This window comes from Schistocerca gregaria, chromosome 4 (assembly GCF_023897955.1).
Source record: "Schistocerca gregaria isolate iqSchGreg1 chromosome 4, iqSchGreg1.2, whole genome shotgun sequence".
Taxonomy (NCBI): Eukaryota; Metazoa; Arthropoda; class Insecta; order Orthoptera; family Acrididae; genus Schistocerca; species Schistocerca gregaria.
Genome location: NC_064923.1, coordinates 645394947 through 645419400, shown reverse-complemented (window position 1 = coordinate 645419400; position 24454 = coordinate 645394947). Strand labels below are relative to the sequence as shown.

Genomic DNA, 24454 nt, shown 5'->3' with positions numbered 1-24454 from the left:
ACCATTCACCAGACGTTTTCAGTTGGTGCGAGATCTGGAGAATGTGCTGGCCAGGGCAACACTCGAACATATTCTGTATCCAGAAAGGCACGTACAGGACCTGCAAGATGCGATCGTGCATTATCCTGCTGAAATGTAGGGTTTCGCAGGGATCAAATGAAGGGTAGAGCCATGGGTCGTTACACATCTGAAATGTAACGTCCACTGTCGAAAGTGCCGTCACTGTGAACAAGAGGTGACCGAGACGTGTAACTAATAGCACCCCATTCCATCACGCTGGGTGATATGCCAGTATGGCGATGACTGTTGTGTACATAGTTCCGCGTAGTCAGCGCGTACACAACTTTCCCACTAGAGCGCTCCCCGCTAAGCACAACAGCGCAGGCGCAGCGCTCGTCCGTCTCCGATCTAAGAGATCGCGCTGCCATAGAGACGGACCAAATTCTACTTCCGCCAATCCGCGTATTGATATGTAATGCAACCAATGAGATTGCTGCTAACGTAGAACCTTTTCTCGTCACGGAACGCTCTCGCGCAGTGATACCTGAGCTCGCGAGGTATTATAACGAGTGTACAGTGTGGTGTCACCGCCAGACACCACACTTGCTGGGTGGTAGCTTTTAAATCGGCCGCGGTCCGGTAGTATACATCAGACCCGCGTGTCGCCACTATCAATGATTGCAGACCGAGCGCCGCCACACGGCAGGTCTGCAGAGACTTCCTAGCACTCGCCCCAGTTGTACAACCGACTTTGCTAGCGATGTTTCACTGCCTACTTAAGTTCTCATTTGCCGTGAAGATAGTTTAGCATAGCCCTGGAGCTATGTCCGTTTTTATAAATTCTAATTTCAGTGTCCTGTTCCAGACCTCCCGCCTGCCAACATGAGCTAAAACGCGTGCCTTTCGGCCTCCTCTAGTAACACGGTGTTGTCTCTCCTGCCAACCACAATATACAGACCTCCGATTAGTCAGTCTGCATTAGTCTGTATTTGTATGTACCAGTCTATAGTCAAGTTTCAGTCTGCGCCTAATAAGATTATAATATTTCTCTACATATACATGAAGATAAATGTATAGACACTTTGTCAAGTATCAGAGATATGTGAGAATAAGATTATCGTACCAAGACCAAAGGAACTACAGTTTGTCAGTTGTAAACAGCATCCAGAATCAAGTTACGTATGATCTATTATTTTTATTATTTTAATAAATGTGTGTGAAAATTAATCAAGTTCTGTTTAAAGTTTGTCACCGTCAATCTGATACTCTAAGCGTGCAAGCGGCATTTCTATCGTCTGACCTAACGGCAGAAGATAAACACGCCACGATTAGACCACGAGACATATTGCTGACACTCGCCTACTTCGTTAGAGTGACAAGTCAAATAATCTGATGGTGCGTGTACCGAAGGTCTTACAGTACCCACACCACAATGACGAATACACGCTTCCATTGTGTGTTCACCGCGATGTCGCCAAATACGGATGCGTCCATCATGATGCTGTAAACAGAACCCGAATTCGTCCGAAAAAATGACGTTTTGCCATTCGTGCACCCAGGTTCGTCGTTGAGTACACCATCGCAGGCCCTCCTGTCTGTGATGCAGCAAGGGTAACCGCAGCCGTGGTCTCCGAGCTGATAGTCCATGCTGCTGCAAACGTCGTCGAACTGTTCGTGCAGATGGTTGTTGTCTTGCAAACGTCCCCATCTGTTGACTCAGGGATCGAGACGTGGCGTCACGATCCGTTACAGCCATGTGTATAAGATGCCTATCATCCCGACTGCTAGTGATACGAGGCCGTTGGGATCCAGCACGGCGTTCCGTATTACCCTCCTGAACCCACTGATTCCATATTCTGCTAACAGTCATTGGATTTCGACCAACGCGAGCAGCAATGTCGCGATGCGATAAACCTCAATCGCGATAGGCTACAATAAGACTTTTATCAAAGTCGGAAACGTGATGGCAAGCATTTCTCCTCCTTATACGAGGCATCACAACAACGTTTCACCAGGCAACGCAGGTCAACTGCTGTTTGTCTAGCGCTCGAAAACCTCAAACCATACACACACACAGAAATCTGTTGGAAACATTACTCATGTCAGCACGGTGTAGGTGTCGCCACCAGCGCCAACCTTGTGTGAATGCTCTGAAAAGCTAATCATTTGCATATCACAGCATCTTCTTCCTGTTGGTTAAATTTCGCGTCTGTAGCACGTCATCTTCGTGGTGTAGCAATTTTAATGGCCAGTTGTGTAAAATTTCATCCTTTTGCAAGCTTATTTTCAGAACTGAATAATCCATTCCTACAGACGAGGAATGATGTGAGTACATGACGGCCATTGGATGTGTCTAACGTTACTGGAACATTTCAGGGGCGTACCGCAGCACAACGTGCCCAGTGCTCGTGCACGTTGTATCCTACGGCACTTGCTCCGAACGTCTCTCTCGCCTTTCTGCTCGGATCAGTTAGAGCTTTAGTTTGGAAGTCTCGCTGGTTTGATCTGTCGTGCGCAGGATAAGCAGCTAGCGCCCACTTGCAAAGTCTGGAGATCTGGCTTGGCACCGAGGCCGAAGGTTGTTGGCAAGTGTGCTTCGGTGCGTTGTGCTCTGGGGCACCTCGAGGTTGTGCTGGCTCTTCCGTTCCTTGCAAGGTCGTTCCCTGACGGTTGTCTTGAGTGGCTTTAGATCAGCTGAGCAGTCACTGTGTACGTTAGCTTTTTAACAGTTTTGTTGCTTAAATTTCCCAGTGGTTTTAGGTACTGCGGAGATCAGCTGGACAGCTGTTGCATTCGCTTCAGTTGTTTTAGTTGTTGATTAAACTTTCATGTGATTTTAAGTGCTTCACGGATCAGCTAGGCAGTCATTGTATCCGTTAGCTTTGTAGCTGTTGGGTGATTGCCGGCCGCGGTGGTCTCGCGGTTCTAGGCGCGCAGTCCGGAACCGTGCGACTGCTACGGTCGCAGGTTCGAATCCTGCCTCGGGCATGGATGTGTGTGATGTCCTTAGGTTAGTTAGGTTTAGGTAGTTCTAAGTTCTAGGGGACTGATGACCACAGCAGTTGAGTCCCATAGTACTCAGAGCCATTTTTTTTTTTTTTTTTTTTTTTTTTTGTTGGGTGATTAAATTTATCAGTGGTTTTAGGTGCTGTACACGCCGAAACCTCCAGGTGTCAGATCGGTATTAAACGCTGTATGTCGACAGACTATCAATCAAAACACCGATTTAATTCGTGCTGTGTGCTGTCGTTCATTAGACAAGCGTAGACGGAAATTAAAAGTAACACCAGAACTACGGAGAACAGGAAATGCTTATATGTGAACAGCTGCTTTGCAGATCTCTCGTAGGTGAGTCGTATTTAAGGTCATGCATTCAGACCCCGCTGATGACAATTTTTTTTACGCGTGAAAGTGTTATGTGGCAGAACATTTACCTGACCCGTAAACGGTCTTTTCGGAGGTTGTAGAAATGTTATTTTGGCAGTCCGCTTTCGCTTTGTTAGTTGACAATAGCAAACGTACAGAGTACATTTGTATACGAGAGTGATCCTAAAAGTAAGGTCTCCTATTTTTTATAAGTACAGAACTCTGTTTGTGTGGCAGTTGGTCACACTGTTATGAACAGTGCTTCACGTGCTCTGTGCAAAGTCGCGCACGCCGCGCTGAGGCGCTCAGTCTTGGCTTGGCAGCCGTTGAGAACGGAGCTCCCGTTGGATGTGACCGCCAAGTGCGAATTGCGCAATTATTCAATTTTTGAACGCAAAGGGCACTGCGCTGATTGAAATCCATCGCCAATTGACGGAAGTGAATGGTGAGTTGTGCATAGATGTCAAAAATGTTCGTAAGTGGTGTAGAGAGTTTGCAGCTGGTCGAACCGAAATTCACGACAAAGGACCGGGAGACCATCAATTTCTGAGGAGACGATGTAAAAGGTTGAACAAAGCATGCGTGAAGATCGGTGAATCACCCTGGATGATCTCTGCACGTTGGTTCATGAGGTTTCCCGAGGCGCCGCTCACAGAATTTTCACGGAAACATTGAAATACCGGAAGGTGTGCGCAAGATGGGTGCCACGCATGCTGACTGAGGACCACATGCGGCAACGAGTTGATGGTTCCCGCGCACCTCTTCACCGCCTTGCAGCCAAACAGGACAACTTTCTGGACTCAATTGTCACGGGTGACGAAACCTGGGAATACCACTTTACACCTGAGACCAAGGAACAATCACGCCAGTTGCGGCATCCTTCTTCGCCAAAGCCGCGGAGCTGGCGGCGAGCTGGTATGACATGGGCATACAAAAACTGCCACAGCGTCTACAAAAATACATCGACAGAAATGATGATTATGTCGAAAAATAGCTAAATCTTTAAGCTGTAAACTGATGTAAACCATTGTAGAAATAAACAGGTCTATGTACTTATAAAAAATAGGAGACTTTACTTTTGGGATTACCCTCGTACATAGGCGTGGTGTTCTGTCGGACACCCGCAACAGAAAAGACACCACTCGTGACGAAGCAGTTGGTGCGTCTGTAGTTTCACAGAATACACATAAACAATCGGAACAGTATAATAAAGAAACATCTGCCTCGCACGTGTGGAAGTATTAATAAAAAATGTCACTATTGGGATTTGAGCCAAAGACCCTTGGTACGACGATCTACAAACTTCCCCACCGAAGCTATACGTATGCGTTATTCACAGTTATGCTATTCCTGTGTTCCATAGTTCCCGCGTTACTTTTAATTACCGTTTACGCATGTTCTACTAGACGACAGCACGCGGCATGAACTATGTCGGAGTTTTGGTTGGTGCTCTGTCGACATACAACGTTTGGTACCGATCTGAATGTCTGACATCTGGAGGTTTGGGTGTTAGATCATCTGGACAGCTGTTGTATTCACCTGAGTTGTTGCTGTTGTTGAATGAATTTTCGTGGGTTGTAAGTGCTGCACATGTCAACTGGTCATCCATTCTTGTCGCTAGCTTTCTAGCAGTTCTTGTTGCTATTACCGGTGGTTGTAGGAGCTGCTCAGATCAGCTGGGCAGCTGTTGAATTTGTTTCAGTTTTTTTAACTGATGATTAAATTTTCGTGTGGTTTTAAGTGCTGCACAGATCAGCTAGACAGCCATTGTGTTCTTTAACTTTGTAGCAGTTGCCTGTTTAAATTTATTAGTGGTTCTTCCATCTCTCCTGTTCTTCTGGAGCTCCGCTGTGCGCTCCAATATCCGGCTACCTGCTGATATAGCTCAGATCAGCTGGGCAGCTGAATTCGCTTAAGTTGTTGCTGTTGTTGATTGAATTTTTCTGGGTTTTAAGTGCTGCACACATAATCTGGGCAGCCATTGTGTTCGCTAGCCTTCTAGCACTTCTTGTTGTTGCTTTCAGTGGTTTTAGGTGCTGCTCAGATCAACTGGACAGCTGTTGAGTTCGTTTGTATTGCTGTGATTGCTAACTTAATTTTCGTGGGTTTCAAGTGCTGCACAGATTAGCCAGACAGCTTTTGGCGAGGTTGATGTTGCAGCAGATTTTGTTTGTTATATATTAATGTGGATATTTTTGCTGCGCAGCTCCTTTCGAGTTGATTAATGAGGCTGCAGGTTGACTTTGGTATTCCTCATGGCAGTCGTGGACTCAAGGGAGCTAACGCCGATTTTTCTGTTAAGGCCGTACTAGTTGGCGTAAGTCTCAATGGAAATTATGCTTCAGCGATTACGAAATCGTCCATTATTAGCGAACAGAACTCCGTTTACGTCGAAAGGCGCTGATGATGATAGTTTTAGAACGCTGTGCAACAAGTATACGCTTGAGCTTTCCATATCCGAATTTAGTGTGCGCCCTAGGGGTCCAAGTGGGTTGTCTGTTCTGTCCCATCGTTTGGTTGTTAAAGCATGCGGTTGTTAAGGTATTGTAAATGGGATAATTCTCCAGCTTTCCACTCAAGAATTACTTGTGAGATCGAGTGCGTGTTACAACGTGCAACTGTCACACTTTGAGAAACGTCCAATCATTAGCATGAGGAACATGCGACGGATCGCACAGGCAATTGGCTGCTGTGCAGATGGGTGATGAACGAGTGGTGATAATGTAGCCTCAGGACAACAGTCTGGTATTGGGCGCCACGGAGGTTGAGTGCTCGTCAGAGGAGATGGACTTATATGGCCGTTAGGGGGCACCGCAGCCTCCCGCACTGTGATCGCATGGCGAGAGCGCTAGCATCTCGTCACGTGAATACGGCGCTCAGTAGCGTACCTCGCAGACGATATATACGAGGCGTGTTTTTTTTTTTAAGTAAGTACCGTTTTGAAATTAAAAAAAAAGACGTGCTAAGATATCTCAATAATTTTGTTTTCAAATGAAATCCTGTACCTTAATATACTTTTCTACGTAATTTCCATCAATATTGAGGCACTTGTCATAACGTTGTACCAGTTTTTGAGTACCCTCCTCATAGAAGCCTGCCGCCTGACTTGTTAACCACTGCATCACCACTGTTTCGACTTCGTCATCGTCTTGAAGACGCTGATCGCCCAGGTGTTTCTTCAAGTGCAGGAACAGATGGTAGTGACTGGGCGCAAGATCGGGGCTGTATGGAGGATGATCTAGAGTTTCCCATCGAAAAGATGTGATGAGATCTTTGGTATGATTCGCCACATGCGGACGGGCATTGTCATACAGCAAAATTATGCCTTTGCTCAACTTCCATAAACTGTTGCTTTGATTCTGGTGTATAGTAGACCACGCATGTTTCATCGCCCGCAACAATTAGGCTTAAGAAATCATCACCGTCGTTGTGGTACCGCTCAACCAAAGTCAATGCACTGTCTAAACTTTTGGTTCTGTACACATCCGTGAACATTTCCGATACCTAACGTGCGCACTATTTTCGGTAATTCCAGTGCTCGGTCACAATGCCATACCAAACACTACACGAAATATTAGGAAAGTCATCCCGCAAGGAAGAAATCGTAAAGCGTCTGTTTTCTCTCACTTTATTGTCCACTTCCTGCACCAAACTTTCATTAACGACCGAAGGACGCCCACTCCGTTCTTCATCATGCACATTTTTGTGGCCATCTTTAAATGCTTTCACCCACTTTCTTGCCATTCCATCACTTATAATGTTTTTTCCGTAAAATGCACAGATCTCTCGATGAATATCGATCGCTTTTAGGCCTTTAGCACTAAGAAATCTTATAACAGCCCGTACTTCATAATCGGCGGGACTCACAATTATCGGAGGCATCTTAAACGCTCAGTACATAACGTAAACAAAGAAGAATCAGACAGTAATAAGTAATAGTGTCAGTGCTTAGATTAAGGTACAGGCTTTCATGTAAAAATAAAATTATTGAGATATCTTAGCACGTCTTTTTTAATTTCAAAACGGTACTTACTTTAAAAAACGCGCCTCGTAGGTGGCCGCCCAGCGCACAGCTGTTCAGTGCAGTACTCGTGCTTGATATTGTCGCGCTGTACTACGACTGCTTGATAACTACCTTGTTCGTCTCCCGGTTGCTCCCTTTGATCGTATCTTGGACTTGTTTCGTCACTGCTCTTGGCCTTGCTGTCATCATTGTGGTGAAGGTTTCGCTTGGCGCCTCGTTGTCATCAAGCTTGTTTGTCCTTGTACTGCTCTATTGTCTTGTCCTCAGTCCTTATGTCGCATTTCGATTGCCTACCGTTAGTTTGGATTACTCTTCCGTAAGGGGTTCTCCCGTCTTGCAGTTTCTTCCAAATGGTTCAAATGGCTCTGAGCAATATGGGACTTAACATCTGAGGTCATCAGTCCCCTAGAACTTGGAACTACTTAAACCTAACTAACCCTAAGGACATCACACACATCCATGCCCGAGGCAGGATTCGAACCTGCGACCGTAGCGGTCGCGCAGTTCCAGACTGAAGCGCCTAGAACCGCTCGGCCACACCGGCCGGCAGCTTCTTCCATCTCTCCAGTTCTCTGGAGCTCCAATGTGCGCTCCAATATCCGGCTACCTGCTGATATAGCAAACAGTGAGGCAAAGAAGAATAGGCACGAGTTCTTGCAGAAAGACTACACCGCGAGAACACCATAAAATTGTATTACTGGCTCTGACTAAGAGACAGCTGACAACAGCTAAAATCTGGGCGAAGGTTACAGGTCGAGCGCCACCACCAACCATCGGGAGCGGATTACTGGAAGCTGGATTGAGATCTCTACCTGCTGTGCGTCGTTTACCACTAACAGCATACCAGAGACATGAGAGACTTGCATAGCGTAGAGACTGAGTCCACTGGGAGTGCAATTCTGTGGCGTTCGATGATGAGTCTCATTTGTACTTGCTGCAGTCAAATCGACGCCATTCTAGCCGTAGATGACGCGGTGACAGGTAATACGAAGCAGCGGCTCTTGAGGCCCATACCTCTCCAGTTCCTGAAGTAATGGTGTGCACTCGCATTGTGTATGATAGCAGAACTGATTTGGTGATTGTTGAAGGGAAGCTGATGCTTCCAGTATGAGTCGAAAATGAACAACTGTCTTATCATACCCTTCAAGGCAAGGGTATCAAATCGCATGCCCCAATAGGACAATACAAAACCCCATATAGCAGCTCACACCACAAATTCCATGAGGAATCTATGGATCTTTAATTGACTTGTTCAATCCCGTAATTTGTCACCCGTTGAACATCTCTCTGGAATGTGGTGGAAAGATGTATACTTTCACACCAGCCTCTAGCTGATAGTCCTCATGAACTGGTATGGCATGTGTTTCAGACATGGCACGCCACGATAAGTAGGGTTAGAGAATTCCCTCCCTAGGCCCGACAAGACGCCTCCTGAGACGCGGCAAGGCAAAATGCAACAAGGAATAACAATATTAATGTGCTAATAGTAAACTGCAGGAGCGTCTATAGAAAGGTCCCAGAACTGCTCTCATTAATAAACGGTCACAACGCCCATATAGTACTAGGAACAGAAAGTTGGCTGAAACCAGACGTAAACAGTAATGAAATCCTTAACTCGGATTGGAATGTATACCGCAGAGATAGGCTGGACAGTGAAGGGGGAGGCGTGTTTATAGCGATAAGAAGTGCAATAGTATCGAAGGAAATTGACGGAGATTGGAATTGTGAAATGATTTGGGTGAAGGTCACGGTTAAAGCAGGCTCAGGCATGGTAATTGGATGTCTCTATAGTCCCCCGGGCTCAGCAGCTGTTGTGGCTCAGCACCTGAAGAATAATTTGGAAAATATTTCGAGTAGATTTCCCCACCTTGTTATAGTTCTGGGTGGAGATTTTAATTTGCCGGATATAGCGCAGCGCGCTTCGTTACAGGATCATTTAGTAATTGCGAAAGCGTTACGGAGATGATAGATAAACTCCAGTGGAAGACTCTGCAGGAGAGACGCTCAGTAGCTCGGTACGGGCTTTTGTTAAAGTTTCGAGAACATACCTTCACCGAAGAGTCAAGCAGTATATTGCTCCCTCCTACGTATATCTCGCGAAGAGACCATGAGGATAAAATCAGAGAGATTAGAGCCCACACAGAAGCATACCGACAATCCTTCTTTCCACGTACAATACGAGACTGGAATAGAAGGGAGAACCGATAGAGGTACTCAGGGTACCCTCCGCCACACACCGTCAGGTGGCTTGCGGAGTATGGATGTAGATGTAGATAGATCAGTACAAGGGTATATTCAGAAGTCTGGGGAATACACTTCTTTCTGACGTTGCAGATGGACGTCAGGTCCGAATGGAATGAAAGTTTAATCCAAATGGTAAGGAAATCGGTAGATGTGAGGTACATGTACAAAAAAATGATTACAATTTCAGAAAAAGTACAAGATTTATTCAAGAGAATGAGCTTAAACAACTGAGCAAGACAATAACGCGTTGGTTCACTTCTGGCCCCTATAAAAGCAGCTATTCGGGTTGGCATTGATTGTCACAGTTGTTGGATGTCTTCCTAGCAAATATATTGTCAAATTCTGTCCAATTGGCGAGATAGATCTTCAAAATCCAGAGCTAGTTGTAGAGCCTTGCCCATAATGCTCCGAACCTCCTCAATTGGGAAGAGATCTGGCCGTCTTGCTGGCCAGGGTAGGCTTTGACAAGCACGAAGGCAAGCAGTGATTAACTCTCATCCTATATGGGCAGACATTATCTTGCTGAAATGTAAACCCAGGACGGTTTGCCACGAAGGGCAACAAAAAGAGGCATAGAATATCGTCGAGGTACCACCGTCCTGTAAGAGTGCCATGAATGACAACCAAAGTAGTCCTGCTGTTTAGAAATGGCACCACCGGTTGTCGGTCTGTATGGCAGGCGACAAATGACACTACCATATTGATGGCACATATCAGTGTGTGATTCGGATAGCTATCAGTTGCACCTGACGCACTCAATCCAATCGCTACTTTCCTTTGTTTTTAGGTAATCCTCCCCATAACCAATGCATTCCTCCTCTGAGTCATAAACGTCACCACTCAAGTCTTCCTTGTACTGTATTCCCTCTGATGGGTCTGAAGTCACTTTAGCCTCCTGCTTAGTCCTTTTTGGATTTTTTTTTATATGACAGACAAGTCGTTCCTCACTGAGTAAACCCAGCAAGCAGCCTAAGCCATTGCAGTTTTTTAATCACAGCCGGTTTTTATTTTTTCGCTCTAAGGTTTTCTTAAAATATTAAACTCTTCATATGCTTTTCTGACTGAATAATCATCAGTTTTTACATTATTTATAGCAATTTGAAGATCCCCTTCTCCCCATCTGCCTCTAGTAGAACCAGTCTTGGGTACATACTTAGTTGATATCTGTAAAAAACTGAATTCCCTTTAAAACTAAAAAATAAAGTTTTACGAGGTGGCTAACTATCCCACAGACGGTGTGGCCACCTCTCCCAATCGGCAGGGAGCGACAGCCATAGTGCGTCATCAAACCTGATGGACGAGGATATAAAGAGCTAGAACTATAGAGACCTGAAATGTAAGTTACTGGAACTACTCATAATCTGACTTACGGAAAAACGGAAAAGTATTGGCAAGTTATATAATATTAAGGTGTAATATAATATTAAGGTGTATTAAAAACTAATTTTTGTTTAAATAAAGAGTCAATGGAGGGATCAACGTTTCACTCGTGACCAAGGCTCGCTATCAACAGACCGGCAACGCTGTAAAGGGGGTAGTTGGAGAACTACAGCCGTTAGCCATCTCTCCCGTCTCAGTATCTGTGTTTTGTCTTCCAATTGTGGTTGTAAGCATCGTCTCTGTAACTGTCTATGTCAGCAGGAACCTGAGGTAGATGAGCGCCATGACAACAGCGAACAGAATGGAAAGCGCCACCAACTTCATTATACAGGGTTATTCAAAAAGAAGGAACAGATTTCAAACATTTACTGCTAGATAGAAACACAATTCCAACGTTCCTGTAAAGAGTAAAGCTCAAATTTTTATGCATTCAATGTGTGCACCATGTGAGACACGACAAATATCGAACCGATGGCTCATTTCCTGCCACACAGGAAGCAGCTGGTCTCTCGCTATCTAATTCACAGCTTCAACAATGCGATGTCGCAGACTTTCAATAGTGTTCGGCATAGGGGAGATAAAAACGCCGTCTTTTACGCAACCCCACAGATGAAAGTCAGAAGGTGTGAGTTCTGGAGACCTTGGAGGCCACCGGCGGTGAAGTTCATCTTCAGTATCTCCCCTTCCAATCCAACGTCCTGGAATAGTGTCATTCGGGTAAACGTCGGACGTGCTTAGAGATCATACGCATGTGATGTGGTGCCTGTTCTTCCGAACATGTCCGGAAGAAAGACGCCACATGTTATCATTATGGCTATGACGGCCAATGGACATAGCCAGAAGAACAGACACGGAAGATGCAATTGAGGCGAGGATGGCCGATGACCCCTTCAGTGCAGAAGCACACCGAGTTCGAACTCTTACGGGAATCGGCGAGGAGCCACGAGTAATGACGATAATGACCAGGCTCACTACATCAGTAGTGTGTAGGTGAGCTGAGAATTTGGGTCTGACAGGAGCTGTGGTAGACTGTGCGGCTGTGGTAACAACTATGTCCTGATGGCGTACTGGTTAAATCTTAATCCGGCATAAATTTTCAACTTCCCCGTTTATTCACACTGAAGAACCAAAGAAACTGGTACACCTGCCCAATACCGTGTAGGGTCCCAACGAGCATACAGAAGTGCCGCATCACAATGTGGCATAGACTCGACTAATGTCTGAAGTAGTGCTGGATGGAACTGACTCCAAGAATCCTGCAGGGCTGTCCATAAATCGGTAAGAATACGAGGGATGGAGATCTCTTCTAAACAGCACGTTGTAAGGCATCCCAGATATGCTCAATAACGTTCATGTCTGGGCAGTTTGATGGGGAGTTTGGTGACGAGCGGAAGTGTTTAAACTCAGAGGAGTATTCCTGGAGCCACTCTGTAGCAATTCTGGACGTGTGGAGTGTCGCATTGTCCTGCTGCAATTGCCTAAGTCCGCTGAAATGCACAATGGACACGAATGGATGCAGGTGATCAGGCAGAATGATTACCTAAGTGTCAACTGTTCAGATTCGTATCTAGACGTATCAGGGTTCCCGTATTACTCCAACTGCACACGCCCCACACCATTAAAGAGCCTCCACCAGCTTGAGCAGTCCCTTACTGATATGCAGGGCCCATGGATTCATGAGGTTCTCTCCATACCCGTACACGTCCATCCGCTCGATACAATTTGAAACGTAACTCGTCCAACATGTTTCCAGTCATCAACAGTCCAATATTGGTGTTGACAGTCCCAGGCGAGGTATAAAGCTTCGTGTCATGCAGTCATCAAGGGTACACAAGTGGGCCTTCATCTCCAAAAGAAGATGTTTCGTTGAATCGTTCACAGGCTGACACTCGTTGACGGCCCAGCAAAAATGGCTCTGAGCACTATGGGAGTTAACTTCTGAGGTCATCAGTCCCCTAGAACTTAGAACTACTTAAACCTAACTAACCTAAGGACATCACACACGTCCATGCCCGAGGCAGGATTCGAACCTGCGACCGTAGCGGTCGCGCGGTTCCAGACTGTAGCGCCTAGAACCACTCGTCCACACAGGCCGGCGATGGCCCAGCATTGAAATCTGCAGAAATTTGCAGAAGGGTTGAATGATTCTCTTCAGTCGTCGTCGGTCCCATTCTTGCTGGAAGTTTTTCCAGCCGCTGTTATGTCGGAGATTTAATGTTTTACCGGATTCCTGATGTTGAAAGCACACTCGTGAAATGGTCGTACGGGAAAATCCCCGCTTCATCGATACCTTGGAGATGCTGTATCGCATCGCTCGTGCGCCGACTATAGCACCGCGTTCAAACTCACTAAAATCTTAATCACCTGCCACTGTAGCAGCAGCAAACGAGCTAACAACTGTGCCAGATATTTGTTGTCTTACGTAGGCGTTGCCGACCGCAGCGCCATATTTTGCCTGTTTACGTATCTCTGTACTTGAATACGCATACCTACACCAGTTTCTTTGGCGCTTCAGTGTTGATCAATGACCTCTAGTAGCTAACATCTTTAATTGTACCTTAAGCTCATTATCTGATTGGTTGCTGAGCTGTAAATTACTTGCTGCCAATCAGCTTGTTAATCTGGTCCAGATGTAGACAAGCCGGCAGTAGCGTAATGAACAGAAATACGCCAGCCTGTAAGCCACGTACTCTGCATCGAATGGTCTCGCTCCAGCAGGTTACGCAGCTCGCCAAGCGGGAGCGCACGTTCTCGGACGCGCTGAAGGAGGCGCTGGAGGACATGGAGATGCAGTGGCGGAAGCAGTTCGAGAACGACGAGGAACAGCTGAGACAGGCGGAGCGGCGCCAGAAGGAGGCCGACCTGAAGCTGGAGGCGGCCGAGGGCGCGCTGCTCTGCTGCCACCGCGAGGCGGCCCGCCTCGCCGCCAGTCTGGAGGCGTGCCACGAGAGGGCGGCGGCGCTGCGCCACCAGCTGCTCGCCGCGCTCCCGCAGCCGCCGTCAAAGGTCCAGCCCTGCTCCCTGACCTCACCGGCAAAGTGTTGAGAGCCCACTGCGTGGCACTACTGTCACATATCACAAGGCGATATTGCCTCATCTTTGATACCATTTCGTGGTTATCTTCAACAGAGTGTATTGAACACATTTGCTTGGAAGGAAGCATTGCGTTTTTCTCTCTGGGAAGATATTCTTCCAGTGCGGTTTTTGTGTCATCTTTGTCGGCAGAAGGCAGTCAGCGAATCTCATTAGGAAGGGTGAAGGTCCTCCGGGAGCTGGGTAGTTTTCTCTAAAGTAAGGCTACAGCCCACTTTGTGCATTTACTGACAGAACCGGTGCCTCGAGAATTAGATTTTCACTCTGCAGCGGAGTGTGCGCTAATATGAAACTTCCTGGCAGATCAAAACTGTGTGCTGGACCGAGACTCGAACTCGGGGCCTTTGCCTTTCGCGGGCAAGTGCTCTACCAACTGAGCTACCCAAGCAGGACTCACGCCCCACCTGCCAGTACCTCGTCTCCTACCTTCCAGACTTCGCAGAAGCAGTCCTGCGAGTTCGAGTCTCGGTCCGGTACACAGTTTTAATCCGCCAGGAAGTTTCATATCAGCGCATACTCCGCTCCCGAGTGAAAATCTTATTCTGGAAACATCCCCCAGGCATCCTTTATTTCAGGAGTGCTAGCTCTGCAACGTTCGCAGGAGAGCTTCTGTAAAGTTTGGAAGGTAGGAGGCGAGGTACTGGAAGATGTAAAGCTGTAAGGACGGGGCGTGAGTCGTGCTTGGGTAGCTCAGTTGGTAGAGCACTTTCCCACGAAAGGCAAAGGTCCCGAGTTCGAGTCTTGGTCAAGCGCACAGTTTTAATCTGCCAGGAAGTTTCAGAACCGGTACCTCTCCTAGTCCAGGGTGAAAGGCGCTGTGCCACCACTGCCGTCCCTAGAGAATAACAGAGCACAACATTTTTGCTTATTCTGTTTCGACATCAGAGGATGAGACACAGAGATGCCGCCTGAGCAGTATGGGGAGGTCCATGGCTTTCACTGCAAACTTCGGTGTATCTAGTAGAACTGAGTCGCTCCACCACTGATGTTGGTGCAAAGAAGCCAACCAATCGACAGGACACTGCCCATCACAATACCAACCTCTTACTTCAAATGGTTCGAATGGCTCTGAGCACTATGGGACTTAACTTCTGACGTCATCAGTCCCCCAGAACTTAGAACTACTTAAATCTAACTAACCTAAGGACATCACACACATCCATGCCCGAGGCAGGATTCGAACCTACGACCATGGCGGTCGCGCGGTTCCAGACTGAAGTGCCTAGAACCGCTCGATCACGCAGGCCGGCCAACCTCTTACTTGTCAAGGTGCATTTTGTATGGGAAGAGTTGCAAATTTCCACAGAGTTCCGCCATTCTCTCATGGAATAAGCCGTATTCTCGTCCATCACATTGACAGTAGCATTGAGTTGTTCCTTCCATATAGAAATACATGAAATACAGACTGGGGAAAAAGGGGGATGGGATGGGTGGGAATTCGTGACTTCCGGACACATGGTAATTGTGGTAATGCAATGGCGAAAGTTGAAAATTTGTCCCAGAGTGGAATTCGAACCCGGATTTGGCGCTTCTCATAAGTGGTTGCCTCAACTGCTATTTTTTTGCTTATTTTTTCTTTTTTTTTGCTTCACAAAATTGCTGATCCATGTTCTAGACCACTTTTCTTTCACACAGTTTTTTTTCGTGAAAAAAAGGGGAGAGTTTGATTTGCTTGATGGCAAAAATAATTACTTCATTTCTTCTACCTCTTGAAACGGAAAATTAAATTAAAAACAAATGTATCACCCGGGAATCGAGCCCGGTCCGCCTACCAAGACACTTTTTGTTTTATTTTAGTTTTACTTATTTATTTATTTATTTATTTATTTATTGTTTGAGGAGCACAGTCAGTGGCAGGCTGGAGGAGGCAAGGCAGGCAGGGGTCGAATTCCGAGGCCTGGCCACGATGTCTTCCTCGTCCTACCACTGAAGGGCACCATCAGATTTTTCTTTAAATATAATAAACAACAAAAAACAAAGGAGCCATACGCCAAAAGTTATGGCGATAATGTGAACAAAAAAAGGGTCATCTTGCCTGCTGGGATCACCTCATCGAAGAAGGCAGCAAGTAAGAGGCGGTCGTCATTACATTGGGCATCACCAGTCATCAACCGTCGGAGTGTCCAGGGCCGCTGCACACAGTCAGAGGCTGTTTCTGTTACTGTAGGGGAATCGTCAAAATATCAGGTCTGCAAGTCAACTTCTTCTTACACTCGGCACTCTTCAGCTGGGCGGTGGGTCCATGAATGACGACCCCAAATACACTCCTGGAAATGGAAAAAAGAACACATTGACACCGGTGTGTCAGACCCACCATACTTGCTCCGGACACTGCGAGAGGGCTGTACAAGCAATGATCACACGCACGGCACAGCGCACACACCAGGAACCGCGGTGTTGGCCATCGAATGGCGCTAGCTGCGCAGCATTTGTGCACCGCCGCCGTCAGTGTCAGCCAGTTTGCCGTGGCATACGGAGCTCCATCGCAGTCTTTAACACTGGTAGCATGCCGCGACAGCGTGGACGTGAACCGTATGTGCAGTTGACGGACTTTGAGCGAGGGCGTGTAGTGGGCATGCGAAAGGCCGGGTGGACGTACCGCCGAATTGCTCAACACGTGGGGCGTGAGGTCTCCACAGTACATCGATGTTGTCGCCAGTGGTCGGCGGAAGGTGCACGTGCCCGTCGACCTGGGACCGCACCGCAGCGACGCACGGATGCACGCCAAGACCGTAGGATCCTACGCAGTGCCGTAGGGGACCGCACAGCCACTTCCCAGCAAATTAGGGACACTGTTGCTCCTGGGGTATCGGCGAGGACCATTCACAACCGTCTCCATGAAGCTGGGCTACGGTCCCGCACACCGTTAGGCCGTCTTCCGCTCACGCCCCAACATCGTGCAGCCCGCCTCCAGTGGTGTCGCGACAGGCGTGAATGGAGGGACGAATGGAGACGTGTCGTCTTCAGCGATGAGAGTCGCTTCTGCCTTGGTGCCAGTGATGGTCGTATGCGTGTTTGGCGCCGTGCAGGTAAGCGCCACAATCAGGACTGCATACGACCGAGGCACACAGGGCCAACACCCGGCATCTTGGTGTGGGGAGCGATCTCCTACACTGGCCGTACACCTCTGGTGATCGTCGAGGGGACACTGAATAGTGCACGGTACATCCAAACCGTCATCGAACCCATCGTTCTACCATTCTTAGACCGGCAAGGAAACTTGCTGTCCCAACAGGACAATGCACGTCCGCATGTATCCCGTGCCACCCAACGTGCTTTAGAAGGTGTAAGTCAACTACCCTGGCCGGCAAGATCTCCGGATCTGTCCCCCATTGAGCATGTTTGGGACTGAATGAAGCGTCGTCTCACGCGGTCTGCACGTCCAGCACGAACGCTGGTCCAACTGAGGCGCCAGGTGGAAATGGCATGGCAAGCCGTTCCACAGGACTACATCCAGCATCTCTACGATCGTCTCCATGGGAGAATAGCAGCCTGCATTGCTGCGAAAGGAGGATATACACTGTACTAGTGCCGACATTGTGCATGCTCTGTTGCCTGTGTCTATGTGCCTGTGGTTCTGTCAGTGTGATCATGTGATATATCTGACCCCAGGAATGTGTCAATAAAGTTTCCCCTTCCTGGGACAATGAATTCACGGTGTTCGTATTTCAATTTCCAGGAGTGTAGTTAACAAAAAGGTTCCGGTATTGTTGTTTGTTAAGACCAGGAGATCGTCGATCACGTATTGCCACAAATCGAGGACTTTCTTTTCGCCGTCGTGGTATATGTTATGTATCGCTACTCGTTGTACCCAATTGACCACATTCATTCGGGTCATCGGGAAATATAGTCAGGATGAAAGATGTCCAGGAGCACAATCGAAATAAAGGGGGTGGAGGGGGGAGGGGGTTAGTAGGAAAGCCAGTATCTAGCGGATAAGTATCCAGCAATCGCAGGAGGGGCCGCAGTTCAATCTAGTCCCTATCTACCGTAGCACAATGAGGGCACATGGGGACGTCAATTAGGTGAACGGCAAGTAGCCTTCATTGGGTCAGAAATTTCTCGTTAGTGACCACATACCACGTCGACCGCACGAAAGTGGGCAGGAAGTGCGCTTGGATGGGTCGCCAAAACCGCGTCCAGTCGACCGTGGGGTGGCGTTGTACAATCGGCTAAGGACTTAGCCGATTCCAGCGTTAGAGAACACTATAATAAATCTTCGCTGCCGGATACCGTGTCTCCGGTAAAACCTTCAACATATAACTGTGCTCCACGAAAAAGTCCTAATACGTGATAGTGAGGGTATAAATGTCCAACGGGTACCGGTGGATACAGTGTGCGAAGGGCCACCTCTGCTATCAGGATGCCAGAAAAATTGTCTGTTGGTGAAAGCCAGATTCGCCGCATTGAGAGAAGGTACAGTACCAACGCTCTGTGCTTGACGTGACTGAATCCAACACCTCCTTTGTGAAAGTGTAAAGTAAGAGTAACAAAACGGTTCTTAAAATCTGCACCAGCACTCACAACTTGTCCAAACACCGCCTGTATCCTGGAAGCCATCGTGTTTGTCATCAGTAATACGTGGGCGTAATGGTTAATTTGAGAATCCATGTACACATTGATGTACTGAGTGCATGGCAAAATGTCAAACGATCTAAATTTGTTGAGGTGTGCCTCTATGTGGAGTCGTCGTTAGACGTTACAATAAGTAAAGACCGCCATACATTGTTTTCGTCGATGGAGAGATATACCTAAACATTTGAGCATTGAGACTTTTGTCAGGGGTACATCCAGTTCTGCAGGCATGCCTTGTCCCACCTCCATGTAACGTGATTTCCGAAGTTGATCACACGGCCTGCCACCGCCCCATACTGCTGGAGCTAGGAAAGCGCCATTCGTATTTCGTCACCAGTCCGTGCGAAGAACATCACATCATCGGCGTATTCGCCATATCGAAAGGTCACAGAGCGGAGGCTATGACCTTCCGAGAACTCCACAGTACGTGAAGAGCTGGTTCGAGGGCAATGGCGAATAACATGGCACAAAGAGGACAACCCTGGCTGACGGACCTGTTGATACAGACGGGGGCAGACAAATAGCCGTTTACCATAATTCTCGTTACCGCCCCGTGGATCAAACGAAGCAAAACAGATGTCGTCATGCGTGGTATACCAATGTGTTCCATAACTGCACACAGAAAACCATGTTTGACGCAATCAAAAGCGTGGTCTAAATCCAGTGGAATAAGGGCACTATGGAGACGGCATGTTTGCATCAGCGCCACCATGTCTCTATACGTCCTCAAAGTCGTAAACACATTAGTATTGCCTCCGAGGCAGGTTTGATTACTTCGACCATCCAGACATGGTCCCCGACCGACTGGGACATGTCCATCCAAACAGACACCACAGAAATATACATATTTCTGCAAGAGCGTGATGGGTCTTTGACATTTGTTTCAGAGTGGGTACTGAAATATTGTCTGGACTCCTGCAGGAATAAATAATTTGCTAGTAGGGGTTACTGGACGAGGGACGCTGCATTGCAGCATCTGATAAGTTGAAAATGTGAGTCAGCCGTGGACCATGTTCAGATGGCCGAAGCAGTTAGGGCAATCACTTATGAGAAGCAGTAAATCCGGGTTCGAGTCTTGATCCAGTGCAAATTTTCAACTTTCGCCATTGCGTTAAGGCAAAGCCCTGTGCGGCTGGAAGTCACGAATTCACACCAATCCCTTCCCTTTCTTTCCCCATTCCCTATTTCATATACATGTATGCACCAGCCGCGTCATCACTAGTGGGGTCTATTTCGTTGGACATGTCCAACAGAACAGATACCAATCAAATATTATATACCCTCCATAGAGAGTTTTTTCTTTATTTCTTTTTTTATAAAAAAAAGAAGGGTAGAGAGTTGTGGAGGGAGATATACGTTTCACGTCCATTCGATCACGACTCCTCCCCCCATCTCTCACCCCACATGAGGGTCACTCGTCTCCCTACCACCATCTCGCGTCGATGGACGCACAGTTTACTGATTTTGGGGTAAATGTAAGTGTCGCAATTGCTGTAGTGCAGTACATATTCTCACAGCTCGTAACTTGCTGAGACTGCCGCACAGCTTATGTTGCTTAATTTGGTTACAATTTGTGCCATATTGTTACATTGTTAACTTTGATTTCTTGAGCTGTCAGATGAGCAAATTTTGTTGCACTTTCTCCATATAGTCTTGATATCCCGCCCACAGTGTTGGTGTTATTTTGTAATTTGATTTCAGTTTTATAGGATTTAGTTCTCTGTTAATTTTCATTGAGATTTTTGTAGCCATTAGAGCAATGAAATACCTGTTAACCTCAGACTTGACTTAGACCCCATAATCCTTGATATTGTCCAACAATTTTTCATGGTAAAACACCAACACTAAATACAATCTGGTGCACAGCTGAGCTCGTTGTCCTCACTGTGACGGCATTATCGTTGTGCACAGTGGCCAAATTCAATGATCACTTCTGTTAAATATTCAGAGAAAAGAAAGGACATTGCACTCGCTCGTCTTGCGTGATCAATGATTTGTTTTATAACGGGCAATGCCCTTTCGCTCCTCGAGTTTTGATCATAACTGTGATTCAATTTTCAGCTAGTCTCACTGGGGCGCTATAGATGGTGAGGACTGGTGCCACACTGTCACGTGGCCCTCCACCTCTGACATAAGTCATGGCAGTGTATGGGTCCTTACATGCTGGTTGGCTGTATGGAATCAGCGCTTGTAGGGACTTTTCAGAATATGACAGACTGGGGCTATGATGGTTGGACGTGGGGGTGACCATTTCGTGAACGAAGTTGCCCAGTTTTTCGGTGTAGGGTTCAAAAGTGGATTGTCCAGCATGTCAAGGAATGGTGTACCCCTCGTAGCCAGAGATTAGTGTCACGTCTCGTCACTGCTTGTCATTGGCAATCGGTTTCAAACCCAAGAAGAATTGCTGTTGGTCTTTAGGTGTTTGGTGATTTTATTTCCATTACGGATCCTCCTGCCGTTGAATTTCGGGTGGTTGGCAATAGCAATAAGCACAATTTAACTTCACCCATAGAGGAATATGTAGCTGCAGGATCTACTTTTATGTCAGATGAGTTTTCTTCGGATCCTTTTTATTTATTTTTTCAGAAATAATTTATTAACAGTCAATATACTATCTGTCTATATAATGCAGATATATTTAAATTCAGGAACACGCAAAAACGTCTTTTGTTTTCGGCATGTTACGTAAGTTTCAGGATTTTTACACAGTATTATCTGTTAAGCATGTAAGGATATTACTTTTTGTTAAAAATAAAAAAAGTTTCTCGTCTTTCCGCATGAAAGTCAAACATAAGTTTTGTTCCTCAAGATAAATAAATGTTCTTCATTCGTGGAGGTGTGTTCCGCCTATCCAACTAGTTGAAAGCAATTTTTTTATTGATAAAAAATGGACATGAACCATCCAGCATGGATCATGACATGGCAGTTATTAGAGTGAAATATCACAACAAAAAGCTCCTGACATTACAAGATAACTTTCACATACAAAGAGCCATTGCAATGAAAAAGAAAGTACTCAGTGACCAAATCCATATAAACAACTCTCTGATCGTGTTGGCCACTAAAATAACAACAAACAGAGATCGAAAATAAACAGGCAGAGAACCCTAAACGAAGAAAAGTAGTTTTGATGGCAGGCAGTCATGGTCGTGGATTTGCTCACCTTCTGAGCGGTCAGTCCAGTTATTAACAATCGCTTACATAAAGCCTGGTGCTTCTATGTCCGAAGTTTGCAATCACGTACGATCCACAGACGTTGCTGACTTATCCTCTGAAGACTTTGTTTTGATAATTGGTGGGTCAAATGACGTACATAAAAACGAAACCCACAAAGCAAAACAAGAACTAAAAAGGTGCTTAGGACAGTTGACACACACAAATATTTTAGTGCTGAACATTCCACATCGGCATGACTTACCGTCTTGGTCATGCGTAAATAAAGAAATAATCAATGCCAACCAACAAATTTCATTACTTTGCAAACACTTCCGAAATGTAGAACTCGTAAATGTTAATAATATTGGGCGCAGATTCCACACATTACATGGATTGCACGTTAACAACATGGGGAAAAAACTGCTCGTCGGAAAAATTGAAGAAATTATCAGAAAGAGGCATCAAACACTCAAAAGCAAAATCGTCCTGGATTGGCCCCCCAAATATTCGAAGGAAACAACGCCAGCAAGACCTCACTCACCAACATCAACAACAAAAGAAGGAACTAGGTGCCTCCAATATCTAGGCATAGTGAATGCAGTAACAGCTCTACCAATTGCCGAGCCATCTCTATCACCAGCAGCAATATTATCAACTGTAAGAGCAACAGCTGAACAACTACCAGGGGAGCCAGATACAGAAGGTAATAGATAATAGAAGAATAGGGGCAGTCGGGAAAAGAAAAGCAGTACTTCCAGCACACCTGGATGATTTTTTATTGACAAGGTAAAGGTAAGTGATCAATTAAATATGCCAAAGCCTAACAAACCCTTTAATTTCATGCTGATTCATCAAAATGTCCAATCATTGCTAAACACATTAAGTGAAGTTGAAATTTTATGTACTGATGAGCTAAAAAACGTTTCTGTAGTGTGTATAACTGAACACTGGCTGGCTAAAGATGCAATGTCAGTCACAAAACTTGCAGACTTCAATCTTTCTTCATCATTTTGTAGAATTACATCCAGTCATGGAGGATCATGTATATTTGTTAAAAGGGGCATTGATTATTCTAACATAAAACCCATTGAACTGTTAGCTGAAGAGAAAATTTTTGAAATATCCGCAGTTGAACTCTCTGCATTAAAATTAATAATCATCTGTGTATATAGGAGCCCTGATGGGAACTTAAATGATTTCTGTCACCAACTAGTAGCAGCTTTAAATACTATAAAAAACTTCAACAAAACAGTGATCATATGTGGAGATTTTAATATAGATTTTCAAGAAATCTCAAAAGACCAGCAAAGCTTGATGACCCTACTGGAAATGTATAACATAAAAACCACCATTGACTCTCCTACTAGAATTACACCAACAACTAGCTCAACAATTGATTAGATATTAATAAACACAAATGTAAATCACAATTTCTGTGCTGGAAATCTTAATACTGGCTTCAGTGATCACTATGCACAGTTTATTGCTTTGCACACCCCAAGTGAAACAACTGAGAAAGAGGAACTTGTAAAAGAAGCAAAGAAATTCACTAACAAACAAATAAACCTTTTTGTACTGAGACTAAGTGAAGAAACTTTGTATGAAGCGTGTACTTGTGAAAATACTAACAAAAAGTTTGAAAAATTCATGGAAATCTTCATGTCATACTTTGAAGCTGCATTTCCATGAAAAAAGCAAAAATGTCAACCTAACTTCAAAAAGAACAAATGAATTACAACAGGTATTAGAATATCTTGAGAAAAGAAGATTACACACTATAGCAAAGACACAGAACATGCCTCCTGAATTTTATTTGTACCTGAACAGTTACAAGAGGATCCTCAAAAATGTTGTAAGAAAGGCTAAAACAATGGCAAATGACAAATACTTTAAAAATTCAAAAAACAAATCTAAAGCTGTATGGGAAGTTATAAAAAATCAAACAAGTGAAACTAAACAGTATAAAAATATGAACTTATGTTATGAAGGAAAAATGATTTCTTGCCCAACAGAAATCGCAGGGACCTTAATCAAATATTTTGCAAACGTAAGTGAACACTTGGTGAGTGGACTGGAAGAACACAACAAAATATCACCTCCATCATGCAATAGTGTGAGAAATGTGTCTACATCTTTGTTCCTTTCACCCACAAATTCTGAAGAAATTTTATCAGTTATAAAAACCTTGAAAACAGGGTACGCATGTGGAATTGATGGAATACCAGATGCAATTATTAAAAAATGCTGTCTTGCCTTAGCTGAACCCTTGACACATTTGTGCAACAGCTCACTGGCATCAGGAATCTTCCCTTCATGCTTGAAAACAGCAAAAGCTGAAACCACTGTTCAGAAAAGGAAATCCAGAATGTGTTTCAAATTATAGACCAATAGCCCTACTGCCTGTATTTTCTAAAATTTTAGAAAAAGTTTTTTTATAAGAGATTGTCTGATTTCCTAAATAAAAATAAAATTCTATCTCCTTCACAGCATGGCTTCAGGAAAGGCTATTCAACTGAAAGTGCAATATTTGAATTTCTTAATGAAATCTATGCTAAACGGGATGCAAGTGAGTTCTTGATTAATCTAAAGCTTTTGACGTCATTGACCGTAATGCCC

The 24454-nt window shown here is 45.5% G+C and overlaps 1 protein-coding gene and 1 non-coding gene across 2 annotated transcripts in view; one reads left to right on the top strand and one right to left on the bottom strand.

Moving 5' to 3' along the window:
* LOC126267847 (myosin-7B-like) overlaps positions 1 to 24454 on the top strand; it is a 127204-nt gene that overhangs the window by 60429 nt on the left and 42321 nt on the right. Inside the window, exon 6 of the mRNA XM_049973155.1 lies at positions 13733 to 14020. Coding sequence (XP_049829112.1) covers positions 13733 to 14020 — 288 coding nt within the window. The remainder of the gene's footprint in view (positions 1 to 13732; positions 14021 to 24454) is intronic.
* Trnas-cga (transfer RNA serine (anticodon CGA)) lies at positions 14422 to 14496 on the bottom strand. Its single transcript has one exon. It is a non-coding gene; the product is annotated as a tRNA-Ser (tRNA).